Source organism: Hyla sarda, chromosome 7 (genome assembly GCF_029499605.1).
Source record: "Hyla sarda isolate aHylSar1 chromosome 7, aHylSar1.hap1, whole genome shotgun sequence".
NCBI classification, from domain to species: domain Eukaryota; kingdom Metazoa; phylum Chordata; class Amphibia; order Anura; family Hylidae; genus Hyla; species Hyla sarda.
Genome location: NC_079195.1, coordinates 1,785,729 through 1,809,055, shown reverse-complemented (window position 1 = coordinate 1,809,055; position 23,327 = coordinate 1,785,729). Strand labels below are relative to the sequence as shown.

Genomic DNA, 23,327 nt, shown 5'->3' with positions numbered 1-23,327 from the left:
TCTGGGTCAGATGCTGGCTCGGAAGCCTCGTCCACTAGTTCACCAGGGGAATGTGAATGAGTAGAGGCAGTCCTGGAGGGGGGTGATCCAGACCGGATACGCGGCTCTGGCGTGGCAGAGCGGCGACTCCAAGAACGTCCTCTGGAGGAGCGACGTTTGTGCCCAGATGATGGGGGGGGCGAGACCCGCGAGGGGAACGCCCACGTCTAGCCGAAGACTCAATGGAAGAGTCAGACGAGGCACCCCTAGCACGCTTGTGAGAGCGTGAAGTATGAGGAGACGACGAGCGGGCCCTCTCAGAGGTCCTGCGCCGGGATGACCCCTTCAAAGCAAACACCATTTTGCGGGAGGCCTCAGCCACCGAATGGGAGACCTGGGTCAAGTCAGCCATATACTGGGTCAGGGAAGAAACCCAGGTTGGAGGAGCGGCTGAACCCACCGGGACTGAAGGGGCATTAGGGGGCACCAGGGGGTCTGGGGGAGCAGAGGAGCAGGCAGAGCAAGTGGGCTCAGCGGAGCCAGGCATCTTGTTATTACAGTGCTTACAGGTATAGTAAGTCACTAAATTCCCAGGTTTCTGTTTAGAGGGATGAACAGCCCTGGGTACGGACATAATGGGGTAAAAAAAGAGAAGACAGGCACTTTCTCACCCAGATCTGTGTCCCCTGTCAGCTGCAGTGAGGAGAACTTGTTCCGTGCAGCCAGCTAGACTGAAAAGGCCAGCCAATAGGGAGGGAGGGGTGTGCCTGAAGCAGGGCACGTAGTAACTGATCCCTACACACAGAAAATCGCACCCACGGCGCTGACCGTTGGCGAGAGGGGGTTTACAGCGCATATACGCAATGTCTGTGCCCCCTTACTCGCAATGGGGAAACAATGAACTGCAGTCCCTGAGTCCCCACTTGAAAACAGAAAGAAAAAGGAATAAAAAACTAACACGTCCCTATACTAGGAAAACAAAAAACAGAAGACCTGGTCTGGGCAACCAAGACCAGTCCACCTCCTTCAGACACTAAGCTTAAACTGACTAGCTCAGAGCCTGAAGGCGGGTATATCCTGCTGGGAGGAGCTGACTTTTTTATTACCATAGTGTCACACCTCCTAGAGACAGCAGCATACACCCACGGTCTGTGTCCCCCAATGGAGCCGATAGAGAAACAGAGTTGTATATAATATGGGGGTGTATACAGAGCTGTATATGATATAGGGGGTGCATACAGAGCTGTATATGATATGGGGGTGCATACAGAGCTGTATATGATATGGGGTGCATACAGAGCTGTATATGTTATGGGGGGTGCATACAGAGCTGTATATGATATGGGGGGTGCATACAGAGCTGTATATGATATGGGGGGTGCATACAGAGCTGTATATGATATGGGGGGTGCATACAGAGCTGTAGATGATATGGGGGGTGCATACAGAGCTGTATATGATATGTTATGGGGTGTACAGTGGGGATGAAAAGTTTGGGCAACAGGTAAATATTTGTATTAATGTGCATAAAGAAGCCAAGGAAAGACGGAAAAATCTCCAAAAGGCATCAAATTACAGATGAGACATTCTTATAATATGTCACCAAAAGTTACATTTTATTTCCATCATTTACACTTTCAAAATAACAGAAAACAAAAAAATGGCGTCTGCAGAAGTTTGTGCCCCCTGCAGAGTTAATATCTTGTACTGCCCCCTTTGGCAAGTATCACAGCTTGTAAACGCTTTTTTTAGCAGCCAAGAGTCTTTCAGTTCTTGTTTGAGGTATCTTTGCCAATTCTTCCTTACAAAAGTCTTCCAGTTCTTTGAGATTTCTGGGCTGTCTGTCACGCACTGCTCTTTTAAGGTCTATCCATAGATTTCCAATTATGTTGAGGTCAGGAGATTGTGAAGGCCATGGTAAAACCTTCAGTTTACGCCTCTTGATGTAATCCCCCGTGGATTTCGAGGTGTGTTTAGGATCATTATCCATTTGTAGAAGCCATCCTCTCTTTAACTTCAGCTTTTTCACAGATGGCATCAAGATAGCATCCAAAATTTGCTGAAATTTTATAGAATCCATTTTTCCTTCTACTCGTGAGATGTTCCCTGTGCCACTGGCTGCAATACAACCCCAAAGCATGATTGATCCACCCCCATGCTTAACAGTTGGACAGAGGTTCTTTTCATTAAATTCTGTTCCCCTTCTTCTCCAAACGTAACTTTGCTCATTCCGGCCAAAAAGTTACATTTTAACCCCTTAACAACGAAGGACGTATATTTACATCCTCCGCCAGCTCCCGCGATATGCCGCGGGGTCACGCGGTGTCCCCACGTCATATCGGGTCGGTCCCGGCAGCTATCAAAGGCCGGGACCCGCGGCTAAATCAGGACATCACCGATCGCTATGATGCCCTGTATTAACCCTTCAGACGCGACGATCAAAGCTGACCGCCGGGTCTGAAGTGAAAGTAACCCGGCTGCTCAGTCGGGCTGTTCGGGACTGCCATGGTGAAATTGCGGCGTCCCGAACAGCTTACAGGACACCGGGAGGGCCCTTACCTGCCTCCTCGGTGTCCGATCGAGGAATGACTGCTCTAGGCAGGAGCAGTCAAGCGCCGATAACACTGATCACAGGCGTGTTAATACATGTCAGTGATCAGTATAAGAGATCAGTGTGTGCAGTGTTATAGGTCCCTATGGGATAACAATGATCAGTATAAGAGATCAGTGTGTGCAGTGTTATAGGTCCCTATGGGATAACAATGATCAGTATAAGAGATCAGTGTGTGCAGTGTTATAGGTCCCTATGGGATAACAATGATCAGTATAAGAGATCAGTGTGTGCAGTGTTATAGGTCCCTATGGGATAACAATGATCAGTATAAGAGATCTGTGTGTGCAGTGTTATAGGTCCCTATGGGATAACAATGATCAATATAAGAGATCAGTGTGTGCAGTGTTATAGGTCCCTATGGGATAATAATGATCAGTATAAGAGATCAGTGTGTGCAGTGTTATAGGTCCCTATGGGATAATAATGATCAGTATAAGAGATCAGTGTGTGCAGTGTTATAGGTCCCTATGGGATAATAATGATCAGTATAAGAGATCAGTGTGTGCAGTGTTATAGGTCCCTATGGGATAACAATGATCAGTGTGTGCAGTGTTATAGGTCCCTATGGGATAATAATGATCAGTATAAGAGATCAGTGTGTGCAGTGTTATAGTCTCCTATGGGATAACAATGATCAGTATAAGAGATCAGTGTGTGCAGTGTTATAGGTCCCTATGGGATAATAATGATCAGTATAAGAGATCAGTGTGTGCAGTGTTATAGGTCCCTATGGGATAACAATGATCAGTGTGTGCAGTGTTATAGGTCCCTATGGGAGCTATAACACTGCAAAAAAAAAGTTTTAAAAAAAGTGTTAAGGATCATTTAACCCCTTCCCTAATAAAAGTTTGAATTACCCCCCTTTTCCCATAAAAAAAAAAATAAAACTGTGTAAATAAAAATAAACATATGTGGTATCGCCGCGTGTATAAATGTCCGAACTATAAAAATATATCGTTAATTAAACCGCACGGTCAATGGCGTACACGTAAAAAAAAAATTCCAAAGTCCAAAAAAGCGTATTTTTGGTCACTTTTTATACCATTAAAAAATTTATAAAAAGCGATGAAAAAGTCCGATCAAAACAAAAATGGTAACGCCAAAAACTTCAGATCACGGCGCAAAAAATGAGCCCTCATACCGCCCCATACACGGAAAAATAAAAAAGTTATAGGGATCAGAAGATGACAATTTTAAACGTATACATTTTCCTGCATGTAGTTATGATTTTTTCCAGAAGTGCCACAAAATCACCTATATAAGTCGGGGATCATTTTAACCGTATGGACCTACAGAATAAAGAGAAGGGGTCATTTTTACTAAAAAATTTACTGTGTAGAAACGGAAGCCCCCAAAATTACACAATGGCGTTTTTCCTTCGATTTTGTCGCACAATTATTTTTTTTTCCGTTTTGCCGTGAATTTATGGGTAAAATGACTGATTTCACTGCAAAGTAGAATTGGTGACGCAAAAAATAAGCCATAATATGGATTTTTAGGTAGAAAGTTGAAAGGGTTATGATTTTTAAAAGGTAAGGAGGAAAAAACAAAAGTGCAAAAACTGAAAAAACCTGCGTCCTTAAGGGGTTAACCTCATCGGTCCACAGAACTTTTTTCCAAAATGCATCAGGCTTGTCTATATGTTCATTTGCAAAGTTCAAACGCTGATTTTTGTGGTGAGGACGTAGAAGAGGTTTTCTTCTGATGACTCTTCCATGAAGACCATATTTGTACAAGTATCTCTTTATAGTGGAATAGTGTACCACAACTCCAGTGTCTGCCAGATCTTTCTGGAGGGATTGTGCAGTCAAACGTTTGAATTGTTTTTCTCACAATCCTGGGAGCTGTTCTGTCTGATATTTTTCTTGGTCTTCCAGATCTTGCTTTAACTTCCACTGTTCCTGATGACTGCCATTTCTTAATTACATTCCGAACAGAAGATATTGACATCTGAAAACGTTTTGCTATCTTCTTATAGCCTTCTTCAGCTTTGTAAGCGTCAACTATTTTCAGTTTCAGATTTCTAGACAACTGCTTAGAAGAACCCGTGGTGCTGATTGTTGGGGCAAGGTCAGATGAGTCTGGGCATTTAAAACCTTTGAGATTGACACCACCTGGTCTTCCCAGATGATGATTGAGAACAATCCATGACACTGGCAGGTCTCAGCTTTGTAAAGGGGGCAGTACAAGATATTAACTCTGCAGGGGGCACAAACTTTTGCAGACGCCATTTTTTTGTTTTCTGTTATTTTGAAAGTGTAAATGATGGAAATAAAATCTAACTGTTGTTGACATTATTGAAGGTTATTACAGGATACTGCAACATTTTTTTATTTGCATCTATATATATATATATATATATATATATGATATGGGGGTATATGTGTATATATAGGTGTATATGATATGGGGTATATATGTATATATAGGTGTATATGTATATATATATATAGGTGTATAAGATATGGGGTTTATATGTATATATAGGTGTATATGATATGGGGATATATATAGGTGTATATGATATGGGGTATATATGATATGGGGGTATATGTATATATAGGTGTATATGATATGGGGGTATATATAGGTGTATATGATATGGGGTATATATGATATGGGGGTATATGTATATATAGGTGTATATGATATGGGGTATATATGTATATATAGGTGTATATGATATGGGGTATATGTTTATATAGGTGTATATAATATGGGGTATAGGTGTATATTATATGGGGGTATATGTATATATAGGTGTATGTGTGTATATAGGTGTATATGACATGGGGGTATATGTGTATATAGGTGTATATGACATGGGGGTATATGTGTATATAGGTGTATATGATATGGTGGTATATGTATATATAGGTGTATATGATATGGGGGTATATGTATATATAGGTGTATATGATATGGGGGTATATGTATATATAGGTGTATATGATATAGGGGTATATGTATATATAGGTGTAGATGATATGGGGGTATATATGTATATATGATATGGGGTATATATGTTATGGGGGTATATGTATATATTAGGGATGTAAGAAAAAAAATCGATTCTCGCGATAATCGCGATTTTTTCATTTGCCGATACAGAATCGATTCAAAATATTTTTGAATCGATTCTTTTAGGGATGTGGAATTTATATCTGCGGACGCCCGGAACAGCATGTCATGTCCCGGGCATCAGGAGATAAAAGTTCCACATTAGTGGAGCCGGGCAGGCCGGATCTGACACGGCTATGGAGCGGGCTCCGACTCGTGCCCACTCCGTACTATGCGACCCCCGGCTGATTTCAGTAACCGGGGGCCGCCGCTAATAGCCAGCATGCAGCAATCGCCGCGGCTGGCTATTAAAGGAGTATCCGGGGCGCACTTTTCTCATTTTATCCTATCCAGGCTGCAAAATAAAACGCACTTTATCTTACCTGCCAACGAGCCCGCGGAGCTCCGGTACAGTCCGGTACAGGTGTTCGGTCCCCGGGCTGTATTCTTCTTACTTCCTGTTAGTCCGGCACGTCACATGGAGCTTCAGCCTATCACCAGCCGCAGCGATGTCCCGCCTCCGCTGGTGATAGGCTGAAGCTCCATGTGACGTGCCGGACTAACAGGAAGTAAGAAGAATACAGCCCGGGGACCCAACACCTGTACCGGACTGTACCGGAGCTCCGCGGGCTCGTTGGCAGGTAAGATAAAGTGCGTTTTATTTTATTTTGCAGCCCGGACGGGATAACATGAGAAAAGTGCGCGCCGGAGTACTAGATCGCCGCTGTCAAAGCTGACAGCGGCGTCTATTGGGATCTATGAATGCTCCCAGGTGGGCGATGTATCGGGATATATCGCGATGTATCGTCACCTAGACGGTATCGCGATATATCGGGATATATCGAATCGCCACACTGGCATCGCGATTCGAATCGAATCGCCAAATTCTTGGCGATTCACACCCCTAGTATATATAGGTGTAGATGATATGGGGGTATATATGTATATATGATATGGGGTATATATGTTATGGGGGTATATGTATATATAGGTGTATATGATATGGGGGTATATATGTGTATATATATATATATATATATATATATATATATATGTGTGTGTATATGATATGGGGGTATACGTATATATAGGTGTATATGATATGGGGTATACGTATATATAGGTGTATATGATATGGGGGTATATATGTATATATAGGTGTATATGATATGGGGGTATATGTATATATAGGTGTATATGATATGGGGATATATGTATATATAGGTGTATATGATATGGGGGTATATGTATATATAGGTGTATATGATATGGGGGTATATGTATATATATATATATATATATATAGGTGTTTATGATATGGGGGTATATGTGTATATAGGTGTATATGATATGGGGGTATATATGTATATAGGTGTATATGATATGGGGTATATATGTACATAGGTGTGTATGATATGGGGGTATATATGTATATATAGATGTATATGATATGGGGTATATATGTATATATAGGTGTATATGATATGGGGGTATATATAGGTGTATATGATATGGGGGTATATATGTATATATGAGTGTATATGATATGGTGGTATATGTATATATAGGTGTATATGATATGGGGGTATATGTGTATAGGTGGATATGATATGGGTTATATAGGGGGTATGTGTATATTTTATGGAGGGGGTATATATAGGTGTATATGATATGGAGGGTATATAGAGGGGGTATATATAGGTGTATATGATATGGAGGGTATATAGAGGGGGGTATATATAGGTGTATATGATATGGAGGGTATATAGAGGGGGGGTATATATGTGTATATGATATGGGGGGTATATAGAGGGGGGTATATATAGGTGTATATGATATGGAGGGTATATAGAGGGGGTATATATAGGTGTATATGATATGGAGGGTATAAAGAGGGGGGTATATGTGTGTATATGATATGGAGGGTATATAGAGGGGGTATATATAGGTGTATATGATATGGAGGGTATATAGAGGGGGGTATATATAGGTGTATATGATATGGAGGGTATATTGAGGGGGGTGTATATGATATGGGGGTATATAGGTGTATATGATATGGAGGGTATATAGAGGGGGTATATATAGGTGTATATGATATGGAGGGTATATAGAGGGGGTATATATAGGTGTATATGATATGGGGGTATATAGAGGGGGTATATATAGGTGTATATGATATGGAGGGTATATAGAGGGGGTATATATAGGTGTATATAGAGGGGGTATATATAGGTGTATATGATATGGAGGGTATATAGGGGGGTATATATAGGTGTATATGATATGGGGGTATATAGAGGGGGGTATATATAGGTTTATATGATATGGAGGGTATATAGAGGGGGTATATATAGGTGTATATGATATGGGGGTATATAGAGGGGGGTATATATAAGTGTATATGATATGGAGGGTATATAGAGGGGGTGTATACGATGTGGGGGTATATAGAGGGGGGTATATATAGGTGTATATGATATGGAGGGTATATTGAGGGGGGTATATATAGGTGTATATGATATGGAGGGTATATAGAGGGGGGTATATATAGGTGTATATGATATGGAGGGTATATAGAGGGGGGTGTATATGATATGGAGGGTATATAGAGGGGGGTATATATAGGTGTATATGATATGGAGGGTATATAGAGGGGGGTATATATAGGTGTATATGATATGGGGGGTATATAGAGGGGGTATATATAGGTGTATATGATATGGGGGGTATATAGAGGGGGGTATATATAGGTGTATATGATATGGAGGGTATATTGAGGGGGTGTATACGATGTGGGGGTATATAGAGGGGGTATATATGATATGGAGGGTATATAGAGGGGGGATGTATATGATATGGAGGGTATATAGAGGTGGGTATATATAGGTGTATATGATATGGAGGGTATATAGAGGGGGTATATATAGGTGTATATGATATGGAGGGTATATTGAGGGGGTGTATACGATGTGGGGGTATATATGATATGGAGGGTATATAGAGGGGGGTGTATATGATATGGAGGGTATATAGAGGGGGGTGTATATGATATGGAGGGTATATAGAGGGGGGTGTATATGATACGGAGGGTATATAGAGGGGGGTATATGTAGGTGTATATGATATGGAGGGTATATAGAGGGGGGTATATGTAGGTGTATATGATATGGAGGGTATATAGAGGGGGGTATATATAGGTGTATATGATATGGAGGGTATATAGAGGGGGGTATATATAGGTGTATATGATATGGAGGGTATATAGAGGGGGGTGTATATGATATGGAGGGTATATTGAGGGGGTGTATACGATGTGGGGGGTATATAGAGGGGGATATATATAGGTGTATATGATATGGAGGGTATATAGAGGGGGGGTATATATAGGTGTATATGATATGGAGGGTATATAGATGTATATGATGTGGAGGGTATATAGAGGGGGGTATATATAGGTGTATATGATATGGAGGGTATATAGAGGGGGGTATATATAGGTGTATATGATATGTGGGGGTATATATAGGTGTATATGATATGGAGGGTATATAGAGGGGGGTATATATAGGTGTATATGATATGTGGGGGTATATAGAGGGGGGTATATATAGGTGTATATGATATGGAGGGTATATAGAGGGGGTATATATAGGTGTATATGATATGGAGGGTATATTGAGGGTGTGTATACGATGTAGGGGGTATATAGAGGGGGTATATATAGGTGTATATGATATGGAGGGTATATAGAGGGGGGTATATATAGGTGTATATGATATGGAGGGTATATAGAGGGGGGTGTATATGATATGGAGGGTATATTGAGGGGGTGTATACGATGTAGGGGGTATATAGAGGGGGGTGTATACGATGTGGGGGGTATATAGAGGGGGATATATATAGGTGTATATGATATGGAGGGTATATAGAGGGGGGGGTATATATAGGTGTATATGATATGGAGGGCATATAGGTGTATATGATATGGAGGGTATATAGAGGGGGTATATATAGGTGTATATGATATGGAGGGTATATAGAGGGGGGTATATATAGGTGTATATGATATGTGGGGGTATATAGGGGGGGGTATATATAGGTGTATATGATATGGAGGGTATATAGAGGGGGGTATATATAGGTGTATATGATATGGAGGGTATATAGAGGGGGGTATATATAGGTGTATATGATATGGAGGGTATACAGAGGGGGGTATATATAGGTGTATATGATATGTGGGGGTATATAGAGGGGGGTATATATAGGTGTATATGATATGGAGGGTATATAGAGGGGGTATATATAGGTGTATATGATATGGAGGGTATATTGAGGGGGTGTATACGATGTAGGGGGTATATAGAGGGGGTATATATAGGTGTATATGATATGGAGGGTATATAGAGGGGGGTGTATACGATGTGGGGGTATATAGAGGGGGTATATATAGGTGTATATGATATGGAGGGTATATAGAGGGGGTATATATAGGTGTATATGATATGTGGGGGTATATAGGGGGGGTATATATAGGTGTATATGATATGGAGGGTATATAGAGGGGGGTATATATAGGTGTATATGATATGGAGGGTATATAGAGGGGGGGTATATATAGGTGTATATGATATGGGGGGTATATAGAGGGGGGTATATATAGGTGTATATGATATGGGGGGTATATAGAGGGGGGTATATAGAGGGGGATATGATATGGGGGGTATATAGAGGGGGGGTATATAGAGGGGGATATGATATGGAGGGTATATAGAGGGGGGTATATATAGGTGTATATGATATGGGGGGTATATAGAGGGGGGTATATATAGGTGTATATGATATGGAGGGTATATAGAGGGGGGTATATATAGGTGTATATGATATGGGGGGTATATAGAGGGGGGTATATAGAGGGGGATATGATATGGAGGGTATATAGAGGGGGGTATATATAGGTGTATATGATATGGGGGGTATATAGAGGGGGGTATATGATATGGGGGGTATATAGAGGGGGGGGGTATATAGAGGGGGATATGATATGGAGGGTATATAGAGGGGGGTATATATAGGTGTATATGATATGGGGGGTATATAGAGGGGGGTATATATAGGTGTATATGATATGGAGGGTATATAGAGGGGGGTATATATAGGTGTATATGATATGGGGGGTATATATAGGGGGTATATATAGGTGTATATGATATGGGGTATATATAGGGGGTATATATAGGTGTATATGATATGGAGGGTATATAGAGGGGGGTATATATAGGTGTATGATATTGGGGGTATATAGAGGGGGGTATATAGAGGGGGTATATGATATGGGGGGTATATAGAGGGGGGTATATAGAGGGGGATATGATATGGGGGGTATATAGAGGGGGTATATATAGGTGTATATGATATGGGGGGTATATAGAGGGGGTATATATAGGTGTATATGATATGGAGGGTATATAGAGGGGGTATATATAGGTGTATATGATATGGAGGGTATATAGAGGGGGTATATATAGGTGTATATGATATGGAGGTATATAGAGGGGGTATATATAGGTTTATATGATATGGAGGGTATATAGAGGGGGGTATATATAGGTGTATATGATATGGAGGGTATATTGAGGGGGGTGTATATGATATGGGGGTATATAGGTGTATATGATATGGAGGGTATATAGAGGGGGTATATATAGGTGTATATGATGTGGAGGGTATATAGAGGGGGTATATATAGGTGTATATGATATGGGGGTATATAGAGGGGGTATATATAGGTGTATATGATATGGAGGGTATATAGAGGGGGTATATATAGGTGTATATAGAGGGGGTATATATAGGTGTATATGATATGGAGGGTATATAGGGGGTATATATAGGTGTATATGATATGGGGGTATATAGAGGGGGGTAGATATAGGTTTATATGATATGGAGGGTATATAGAGGTGTATATGATATGGGGGTATATAGAGGGGGGTATATATAAGTGTATATGATATGGAGGGTATATAGAGGGGGTGTATACGATGTGGGGGTATATAGAGGGGGGTGTCTACGATGTGGGGGGTATATATAGGTGTATATGATATGGAGGGTATATTGAGGGGGGTATATATAGGTGTATATGATATGGAGGGTATATAGAGGGGGTATATATAGGTGTATATGATATGGAGGGTATATAGAGGGGGGTATATATAGGTGTATATGATATGTGGGGGTATATAGGGGGGGTATATAGGTGTATATGATATGGAGGGTATATAGAGGGGGGTATATATAGGTGTATATGATATGGAGGGTATATAGAGGGGGGTATATATAGGTGTATATGATATGGAGGGTATATAGAGGGGGGTATATATAGGTGTATATGATATGTGGGGGTATATAGAGGGGGGTATATATAGGTGTATATGATATGGAGGGTATATAGAGGGGGGTATATATAGGTGTATATGATATGGGGGGTATATAGAGGGGGTATATATAGGTGTATATGATATGGAGGGTATATTGAGGGGGTGTATACGATGTAGGGGGTATATATAGGTGTATATGATATGGAGGGTATATAGAGGGGGGTGTATACGATGTGGGGGTATATAGAGGGGGTATATATAGGTGTATATGATATGGAGGGTATATAGAGGGGGTATATATAGGTGTATATGATATGTGGGGGTATATAGGGGGGGTATATATAGGTGTATATGATATGGAGGGTATATAGAGGGGGGTATATATAGGTGTATATGATATGGAGGGTATATAGAGGGGGTATATATAGGTGTATATGATATGGGGGGTATATAGAGGGGGGGTATATATGTGTATATGATATGGAGGGTATATAGAGGGGGGTATATATAGGTGTATATGATATGGAGGGTATATAGAGGGGGGTATATATAGGTGTATATGATATGGAGGGTATATAGAGGGGGGTGTATATGATATGGAGGGTATATAGAGGGGGGTATATATAGGTGTATATGATATGGAGGGTATATAGAGGGGGGGTGTATATAATATGGAGGGTATATAGAGGGGGGTATATATAGGTGTATATGATATGGAGGGTATATTGAGGGGGGTATACGATGTGGGGGGTATATAGAGGGGTATATATGATATGGAGGGTATATAGAGGGGGGATGTATATGATATGGAGGGTATATAGAGGTGGGTATATAGGTGTATATGATATGGAGGGTATATAGAGGGGGTATATATAGGTGTATATGATATGGAGGGTATATTGAGGGGGTGTATACGATGTGGGGGTATATAGAGGGGGTATATATGATATGGAGGGTATATAGAGGGGGGTGTATATGATATGGAGGGTATATAGAGGGGGGTGTATATGATATGGAGGGTATATAGAGGGGGGTGTATATGATACGGAGGGTATATAGAGGGGGGTATATATAGGTGTATATGATATGGAGGGTATATAGAGGGGGGTATATGTAGGTGTATATGATATGGAGGGTATATAGAGGGGGGTATATATAGGTGTATATGATATGGAGGGTATATAGAGGGGGGTATATATAGGTGTATATGATATGGAGGGTATATAGAGGGGGGTGTATATGATATGGAGGGTATATTGAGGGGGTGTATACGATGTAGGGGGTATATAGAGGGGGGTGTATACGATGTGGGGGGTATATAGAGGGGGATATATATAGGTGTATATGATATGGAGGGTATATAGAGGGGGGGTATATATAGGTGTATATGATATGGAGGGTATATAGATGTATATGATATGGAGGGTATATAGAGGGGGGTATATATAGGTGTATATGATATGGAGGGTATATAGAGGGGGTATATATAGGTGTATATGATATGGAGGGTATATAGAGGGGGGTATATATAGGTGTATATGATATGTGGGGGTATATAGGGGGGGTATATATAGGTGTATATGATATGGAGGGTATATAGAGGGGGGTATATATAGGTGTATATGATATGGAGGGCATATAGAGGGGGGTATATATAGGTGTATATGATATGGAGGGTATATAGAGGGGGGTATATATAGGTGTATATGATATGGAGGGTATATAGAGGGGGGTATATATAGGTGTATATGATATGTGGGGGTATATAGAGGGGGGTATATATAGGTGTATATGATATGGAGGGTATATAGAGGGGGTATATATAGGTGTATATGATATGGAGGGTATATTGAGGGGGTGTATACGATGTAGGGGGTATATAGAGGGGGTATATATATGTGTTTATGATATGGAGGGTATATAGAGGGGGGTGTATACGATGTGGGGGTATATAGAGGGGGTATATATAGGTGTATATGATATGGAGGGTATATAGAGGGGGTATATATAGGTGTATATGATATGTGGGGGTATATAGGGGGGGTATATATAGGTGTATATGATATGGAGGGTATATAGAGGGGGGTATATATAGGTGTATATGATATGGAGGGTATATAGAGGGGGGTATATATAGGTGTATATGATATGGGGGGTATATAGAGGGGGGTATATATGTGTATATGATATGGAGGGTATATAGAGGGGGGTATATATAGGTGTATATGATATGGAGGGTATATAGAGGGGGTATATATAGGTGTATATGATATGGAGGGTATATAGAGGGGGGTGTATATAGGTCTATATGATATGGGGGGTATATAGGGGGGGGTATATAGGTGTATATGATATGGAGGGTATATAGAGGGGGGTATATATAGGTGTATATGATATGGAGGGTATATAGAGGGGGGTATATATAGGTGTATATGATATGGAGGGTATATAGAGGGGTGTATATGATATGGAGGGTATATAGAGGGGGTATATATATAGGTGTATATGATATGTGGGGGTATATAGAGGGGGGTATATATATGGCGGTGCAGGTAGGCAGGTCATGTGGGGGCGCTCATAGGGAGGGTATATAGGTGTATATGATATGGAGGGTATATAGAGGGGGGGGGTATATATAGGTGTATATGATATGGAGGGTATATAGAGGGGGGTATATATAGGTGTATATGATATGGAGGGTATATAGAGGGGGGTATATATAGGTGTATATGATATGGGGGGTATATATAGGTGTATATGATATGGGGGGTATATAGAGGGTGGTATATATAGGTGTATATGATATGGAGGGTATATAGAGGGGGGTATATATAGGTGTATATGATATGGGGGGTATATAGAGGGGGGTATATATAGGTGTATATGATATGGGGGGTATATAGAGGGGGGTATATAGAGGGGGATATGATATGGGGGGTATATAGAGGGGGGGTATATAGAGGGGGATATGATATGGAGGGTATATAGAGGGGGGTATATATAGGTGTATATGATATGGGGGGTATATAGAGGGGGGGTATATAGAGGGGGATATGATATGGAGGGTATATAGAGGGGGGTATATATAGGTGTATATGATATGGGGGGTATATATAGGGGGGTATATATAGGTGTATATGATATGGAGGGTATATAGAGGGGGGTATATATAGGTGTATATGATATGGGGGGTATATATAGGGGGGTATATATAGGTGTATATGATATGGAGGGTATATAGAGGGGGGTATATATAGGTGTATATGATATGGGGGGTATATAGAGGGGGGTATATAGAGGGGGGTATATGATATGGGGGGTATATAGAGGGGGGGTATATAGAGGGGGATATGATATGGGGGGTATATAGAGGGGGGTATATATAGGTGTATATGATATGGGGGGTATATAGAGGGGGGTATATATAGGTGTATATGATATGGGGGGTATATAGAGGGGGGTATATATAGGTGTATATGATATGGGGGGTATATAGAGGGGGTATATATAGATGTATATGATATGGAGGGTATATAGAGGGGGTATATATAGGTGTATATGATATGGAGGGTATATAGAGGGGGTATGTATAGGTGTATATGATATGGAGGTATATAGAGGGGGTATATATAGGTGTATATGATATGGAGGGTATATAGAGGGGGTATATATAGGTGTATATGATATGGAGGGTATATAGAGGGGGTATATATAGGTGTATATGATATGGAGGGTATATAGAGGGGGTATATATAGGTGTATATGATATGGAGGGTATATAGAGGGGGTATATATAGGTGTATATGATATGGAGGGTATATAGAGGGGGTATATATAGGTGTATATGATATGGGGGGTATATAGAGGGGGGTATATATAGGTGTATATGATATGGAGGGTATATAGAGGGGGGTATATATAGGTGTATATGATATGTGGGGGTATATAGAGGGGGGTATATATAGGTGTATATGATATGGAGGGTATATAGAGGGGGTATATATAGGTGTATATGATATGGAGGGTATATAGAGGGGGTATATATAGGTGTATATGATATGGAGGGTATATAGAGGGGGTATATATAGGTGTATATGATATGGAGGGTATATAGAGGGGGGTATATATAGGTGTATATGATATGGAGGGTATATAGAGGGGGGGGTATATAGGTGTATATGATATGGAGGGTATATAGAGGGGGGGTATATAGGTGTATATGATATGGAGGGTATATAGAGGGGGTATATATAGGTGTATATGATATGGAGGGTATATAGAGGGGGGTATATATAGGTGTATATGATATGGAGGGTATATAGAGGGGGTATATATAGGTGTATATGATATGGGGGGTATATAGAGGGGGGTATATATAGGTGTATATGATATGGAGGGTATATAGAGGGGGTATATATAGGTGTATATGATATGGAGGGTATATAGAGGGGGTATATATAGGTGTATATGATATGGAGGGTATATAGAGGGGGTATATATAGGTGTATATGATATGGAGGGTATATAGAGGGGGGGTATATAGGTGTATATGATATGGGGGGTATATAGGGGGGGTATATATATGGCGGGGCAGGTAATGTGGGGGCGCTCATAGGGAGGGGCCAATGACAGGGGGCGGGGATGACAGGTGCATGATGGGTAATTGCAATAGACCTGAGATCACATCATCTAGTGAGTATCGCACAGACCCGCCGCTCTCTCTGCCTCTTGTCCCAGCGCAGCCATTCTATCTCCCGGAAGTCCTCCTCTCTCATCTTCCTGACACTTCCTGTTTGCGTTTCACGCCTTTTGTGCGTTCCAGCAGTTCACTCCAAGCGTTATATACGTCGTGTTATACACCCGAGAAGGAAAAACAAGGATCAGCTGTCACTATGGTAACCGGGCGCGCGCACAAAAACAGAGCCGCCTGGCATCAGCTTCCGGTACCGTGAACGCTCTGTGTAGATCATGTGATCTCAAGCGGTCAGGTGACGAGATCGCGCAGACAGTGATCACGTGGAGATTTGCTCTCGCGCTCCAGCTGGTGACGTCACTCTCCTACCCTCGAGAGAGAAAGAGCTGAGGTGCGCGCGCTGTAATTCCTTCCTCCGTAGGTGTAACCTCCATATTCTTCCCTCTGTCCCGCCTGTAATTCCTTTCTCGGTAGGTGTAACCTCCATATTCTTCCCTCTGTCCCTCCTGTAATTCCTTCCTCCGTAGGTGTAACCTCCATATTCTTCCCTCTGTCCCTCCTGTAATTCCTTCCTCCGTAGGTGTAACCTCCATATTCTTCCCTCTGTCCCTCCTGTAATTCCTTCCTCCGTAGGTGTAACCTCCATATTCTTCCCTCTGTCCCTCCTGTAATTCCTTCCTCCATTGGTGTAACTTCCATATTCTTCCCTCTGTCCCTCCTGTAATTCCTTCCTCCGTAGGTGTAACCTCCATATTCTTCCCTTTGTCCCTCCTGTAATTCCTTCCTCCGTAGGTGTAACCTCCATATTCTTCCCTCTGTCCCTCCTGTAATTCCTTCCTCCGTAGGTGTAACCTCCATATTCTTCCCTCTGTCCCTCCTGTAATTCCTTCCTCCGTAGGTGTAACCTCCATATTCTTCCCTCTGTCCCTCCTGTAATTCCTTCCTCCGTAGGTGTAACCTCCATATTCTTCCCTCTGTCCCTCCTGTAATTCCTTCCTCCGTAGGTGTAACCTCCATATTCTTCCCTCTGTCCCTCCTGTAATTCCTTTCTCGGTAGGTGTAACATCCATATTCTTCCCTCTGTCCCTCCTGTAATTCCTTCCTCCGTAGGTGTAACCTCCATATTCTTCCCTCTGTCCCTCCTGTAATTCCTTCCTCCGTAGGTGTAACCTCCTTATTCTTCCCTCTGTCCCGCCTGTAATTCCTTTCTCGGTAGGTGTAACCTCCATATTCTTCCCTCTGTCCCTCCTGTAATTCCTTCCTCCGTAGGTGTAACCTCCATTTTCTTCCCTCTGTCCCTCCTGTAATTCCTTCCTCGGTCGGTGTAACTTCCTTATTCTTCCCTCTGTCCCGCCTGTAATTCCTTTCTCGGTAGGTGTAACCTCCATATTATTCCCTCTGTCCCTCCTGTAATTCCTTCCTCCGTAGGTGTAACCTCCATATTCTTCCCTCTGTCCCTCCTGTAATTCCTTCCTCGGTCGGTGTAACCTCCTTATTCTTCCCTCTGTCCCGCCTGTAATTCCTTCTTCGGTAGGTGTAACCTCCATATACTTCCCCTTATCCTCCTTGTAATTCTTTCCCAACTCTGTGTCACCTCCATAAACTTTCCTCTGTCTAATTGCTGGAGGTCTGACTGTCGGTGACCCCCACTAATCAAGAGAACGTGGGTCCCATCTGAAGGGAGCAGTAGCGCATCTTCATGATGGCTGTGTGCAGAGAAGGGATTAAGAAATCGCACAACTGCTCCATTCACACACGGGGACCACCGTACTTACAATGACAGGGGTCCCACGGGGGCGTCTGGTTTAGATTGGGGGCGGGGACATCAGCTGTGCGGTAAGAAGTTTGTCTTCTGTTTTCAGGTAACAAACATGGCGAAATGTATTGTGAAAGGCTGTCCCAACAGCTGCCGAAATAACGGCCGCGGCCCACGTGTCACCCTACACGGCTTCCCCAACACCTTGGATAAAGTCAAACTCTGGCTGCAGCAAATCGATAAGGATTTGAAGGATCTCGACACCTTTGCTCAGCGCATCATGAAAGCCAAGAAAAGGAATATGTTCCGTATCTGCTCCGTCCATTTCTCACCCCAGAGTTATGTTTGGGAAGGCAAAAAATTGGTGCTGCAAAAAGATGCCTTTCCGACAATTTTCCACCGAGGTAAGTGTAAAGCCGCCCCCAAGAGTGGCAGCAGCGTTCCTCCTGTGAAAAGGGTAAAGGTGGAAACCTCACCAAACAGAGAGGAGAAGGCACGGCTGACACAATGGCGTCGTTGTCCCAAGACTAAAACGTTAGTCATGGAGAAAGGACATAACACCTCCAAAGGGATGGAGGAGACTGGTGCCTGTGCCAATCCAATACATAGTGGTCAACATTCATATAGCGCAACGGCCAAAAAGATGGTTGATGCTTCAACATCTATGGATCGTTCTTTATTCCTGACTGACAAGGCTGCCCAGTGGCCAGAATATGAGCTAAATTATGAAGGCGAGTCCTGGAAGGTGAAGCATGATCACTTTTACCCATTTGTCCTTCATACCGCAGACATGCCTATGAGGGAGACTGAAAAGTATCCCCGCCACTTGTTAGAGACCCAGAAATCCGCTGCCATGGTACATCACAACAAGCGTTCAGACTCGGAGAACACCCTTATCACTCAGGAAATGAGACGTCTGCACAATTTACCAAATAACGCCGCAGCTGCCGCCCTGGTACCTACTGGTAAATTCAAGCCTCCGGAGAGAGATATGGCAGCGGAAAGAAAGTTCATTGTCTTTGAGTCTTGTCTCGATAACCTCTTTTACAGACTGGCCTGTCAGGTTGGAGATGGCTGTAGAGCCCCCATAGTACAGTTAGAAAAGAATATTGATGGCACTTTCTTGTCTGTCAATGGACTCTGTCACAATGGGCATCGTTTCCACCTATGGAGCAGTCAGCCTTTTGTAAAACACGTTGCGGCTGGGAATCTTCTAAGTGCCTCTGCCATCTTGTTTAGCGGCTTGAGCTTTAGTGCAGTTCAGGAAATGAATCAATTGATGGGACTCCAACAAATAAGTTCCTCAACCTACAGCGAGTATGAGCAGAGCTTCTTATTCCCGGCGGTGGATTTACACTGGCAGCAGGAATGTCAGAGACTGAAAGAAACCCTCAAAGACGTACAACTAACCGTATCCGGCTCAAGCCAACATGGCGGGGCGAGTCTCAGTGCTAAACATTGCACTTACATCTTCTTTGACGTTGCCACTAAAAGGGTCCTAGACTTTCACATTGAGACTTTGCTGCCAAACACATCCCGGATTGGCATAGAGAGAAAGGCCTTCCGGACATCTTTATCCAGACTTCTGAGTGAAAAGTTTGACATCAGAACTGTGGTCACTGACAGTCATCACGGCATAAAGAAAGAAATGCGTGAAAAGTTTCTAAATTTACAACATAGATATGACACATGGAAATATGCCAAGAGTCTCTGTAGCCACCTCCGTGCCGCTAGCAGAAAGAAGGCTTGCTCCGGGGTTGCCCACTGGATTCCTTCTATTACAAACCATCTTTTTAGGTCATTGTGTGAAAGCAATGGAAATGTTCACATTTTACGTGATCACTGGAGGTCAATCCTTCCTCACATTGTGGGTAATTGTAGCCAAGCTTGTTCACGTAAACCACGAAATCGCAAAGAGGCTTGTCTACATCCCATTATAAAGGGACACAGTCCAGCCTTCCAGAAACTCAGAGAGTTGGTGCTCAGCTCAAGGGTGACCAAGGATTTGGCTCTGATGTCACCGGTGTATAACCAAGGAGAAACTGAAGTGTGTGGTAACTTCATTGTAAAGTACCGCCCGAAACGAACCAGATACAAAACCGATTCTTTAGAGGCAAGGACTAAGCTAGCTATCCTGGCCTACAATGCCAACGTACATCGACGACACATTAAATACCGCAGTGTTAAGAGGGGCTGCATGTCCGCTTTACCTTTCTTCACAAAATCTCTGCATTGCCGGTTCACCAAGGCAGATCAAGCAGCCATGAGAAAGCAGGTTGTGGAGATGATACGTGATGTTCTTAAAGTATGTGCTGGTCATGAAAGGCATCGCTAACTCTACACCACTTTATAGCAGCCTGATAACATAACCACGGAATACAGAAATGAATAGAGACTGCACAACAGAAAACCTTTCGCCACCACTCTAACTCTATTTTATAAGACTACCTCTAATCTCTATATTCAGATTGTAGTTTTAGGTTTGGGGGGGATCTCATATACTGCAGAGGAATCTGTGTGATCCTCATCTATGCAAAAGCCATAATGCTATAGATGATTTATCCTTGGTAAGCTTATTGGTATTAATCGTATTCCCACAACAAGGGAATTTATTTAGTTTCCCTCCTTTTAGAGTACCATAGATAGAGATAGATAATACAGTCCAGAAGAACAGCACAACCAGCCCAAGGTAATTCAGTGTTTAGGTGCACGCCATCATATGGCTCCTGGTCAGGGATTCCAGGACTTCAATCCAAGTAGAAAAGACCGTAGAACAGAAGATTCCATCCAAATAAAGTGAGTTTATTTTAGAGCACTTTGTTATGCTGAGGATGCAATAAACTCACTTTATTTGGATGGAATCTCTTGTGTGCTGCGGTCTTTTCTCCTTAGAGTACTGTGTCTGTAAAAGTAAGAAGTGGGCGGAGTGTTCTGTAACAGGGTTGATGTTGTAACAGGGTTGATGTTCCTGGAGGATCCGCCAAATGGAAAAGGATTTAGGCAAACTAGAAGAATGGTCAGAACTCTGGGAACTGAAATTTAATGTGGATAAGTGCAAGATAATGCACCTGGGGCGTAAAAACCCTCGGGCAGAATATAGATTATTTGACACAGTCCTGACCTCAGTATCTGAGGAGAGGGATTTAGGAGTAATTATTTCAGAAGACTTAAAGGTAGGAAGACAATGTAATAGAGCAGCAGGAAACGCTAGCAGAATGCTTGGATGTATAGGGAGAGGTATAAGCAGTAGAAAGAGAGAAGTGCTCATGGGTGTATAGGGAGAGGTATAAGCAGTAGAAAGAGAGAAGTGCTCATGGGTGTATAGGGAGAGGTATAAGCAGTAGAAAGAGAGAAGTGCTCATGCCGCTGTACAGAACTCTGGTGAGACCTCACTTGGAGTATTGTGCGCAGTAGTGGAGGCCGTATCTCCAGAAGGATATAGATTCTCTAGAGAGAGTTCAAAGAAGATACCAAACTAGTACATGGATTGCAGGATAAAACGTACCAGGAAAGGTTAAAGGACCTTATCATGTATAGAAGAAAGAAGAGACTGAGGGAGATGATAGAGACTTTTAAATGCATAAAGGGAATCAACACGGGAAAGGAGGAGAAGATATATAAGAGAAGAAAAACTACCACAAGAGGACAGAGTGTTATATATAGAGGACATAGTGTTATATATAGAGGACATAGTGTTATATAGAGGACATAGTTTTAAATTAGAGGGGAAAGGTTTCTGCAGTAATATCAGGAAGTATTATTTTACTGAGAGAGTAGTGGATGCATGAAATATCCTTCCTGCAGAAGTGGTCGCTGCAAATACAGTGAAGGAGTTTAAACATGCATGGGATAAGGATAAGGCTATCCTTCATATAAGATAGAGATAAGGCTATCCTTCATATAAGATAGAGATAAGGCTATCCTTCATATAAGATAGAGATAAGGCTATCCTGCATATAAGATAGAGATAAGGCTATCCTTCATATAAGATAGAGATAAGGCTATCCTTCATATAAGATAGAGATAAGGCTATCCTTCATATAAGATAGAGATAAGGCTATCCTTCATATAAGATAGAGATAAGGCTATCCTTCATATAAGATAGAGATAAGGCTATCCTTCATATAAGATAGAGATAAGGCTATCCTTCATATAAGATAGGGCCAGGGACTATTCCTAGTATTCAGATTATTGGGCAGACTAGATGGGCCAAATGGTTCTTATCTGCCGACACATTCTATGTTTCTATCACTTCCATTTTTATATATCTGGATATTGAATGTTTCCCATTCTTGATATCATGAGGTTCTCTCCTCCAGGTATTCTACCTACTATATATTGTGACATTGTTACTAACTTCTGTGACTTGTTGTTCCACTGTATGTAGTTGCTCACATAAGCTTATAATGCTTCATTAATATATATTTTTTTTTAGGATTGAACATGTGTATATATATATATATTCAATCTCCTTGTTATTTACTCATTTATTAACTTTAACCAATAAATCTGCTTATTTTTTTAATAAAATACCTGGTGTTTTATTTGTGAAACTACCTTTCTAGCGTTATGGACATCAAAAACAACTTAATATCGTCGTCTCACACATGAATTTAATTTGTTTAATAACTTTTGAGCAATTCATAAGGTCATAATTTTTATTAACCATATTTCATAATTAAATTACTGCCAGTGATCTGTTGTCTCAGCAGTTCGCTGACTTTTCCTTCGCTCCTGACAGAAAGTTGTGCAGTTCTCCCATTGTCAGTGTGGTATTGTCTTCCTGCTTCTGACTCCTCCCCCTCTCCTGACAGGACATTGTGAAGCCCTCAATCCCCCCCC

The 23,327-nt window shown here is 41.8% G+C and overlaps 2 protein-coding genes across 3 annotated transcripts in view; one reads left to right on the top strand and one right to left on the bottom strand.

Moving 5' to 3' along the window:
* The window catches only part of LOC130282612 (zinc finger protein 260-like), a 54,595-nt gene extending 37,486 nt beyond the window's left edge, over nucleotides 1-17,109 (bottom strand). The window contains exon 1 of one of the 2 annotated variants that reach the window (XM_056531031.1): nucleotides 16,711-17,109. The gene's annotated coding sequence lies outside the window, so the exon portion shown is untranslated. The remainder of the gene's footprint in view (nucleotides 1-16,710) is intronic. The other variant, XM_056531030.1, reaches the window with a different exon arrangement.
* Nucleotides 16,706-23,244, top strand: LOC130282613 (uncharacterized). Its single transcript, XM_056531032.1, has 2 exons — nucleotides 16,706-16,728; nucleotides 18,592-23,244. Exon 2 carries the CDS (start codon nucleotides 18,601-18,603, stop codon nucleotides 20,818-20,820), a length of 2,220 nt encoding a protein of 739 aa, XP_056387007.1. The 5' UTR covers nucleotides 16,706-16,728; nucleotides 18,592-18,600; the 3' UTR covers nucleotides 20,821-23,244.
* Nucleotides 23,245-23,327: the final 83 nt, after the last annotated feature.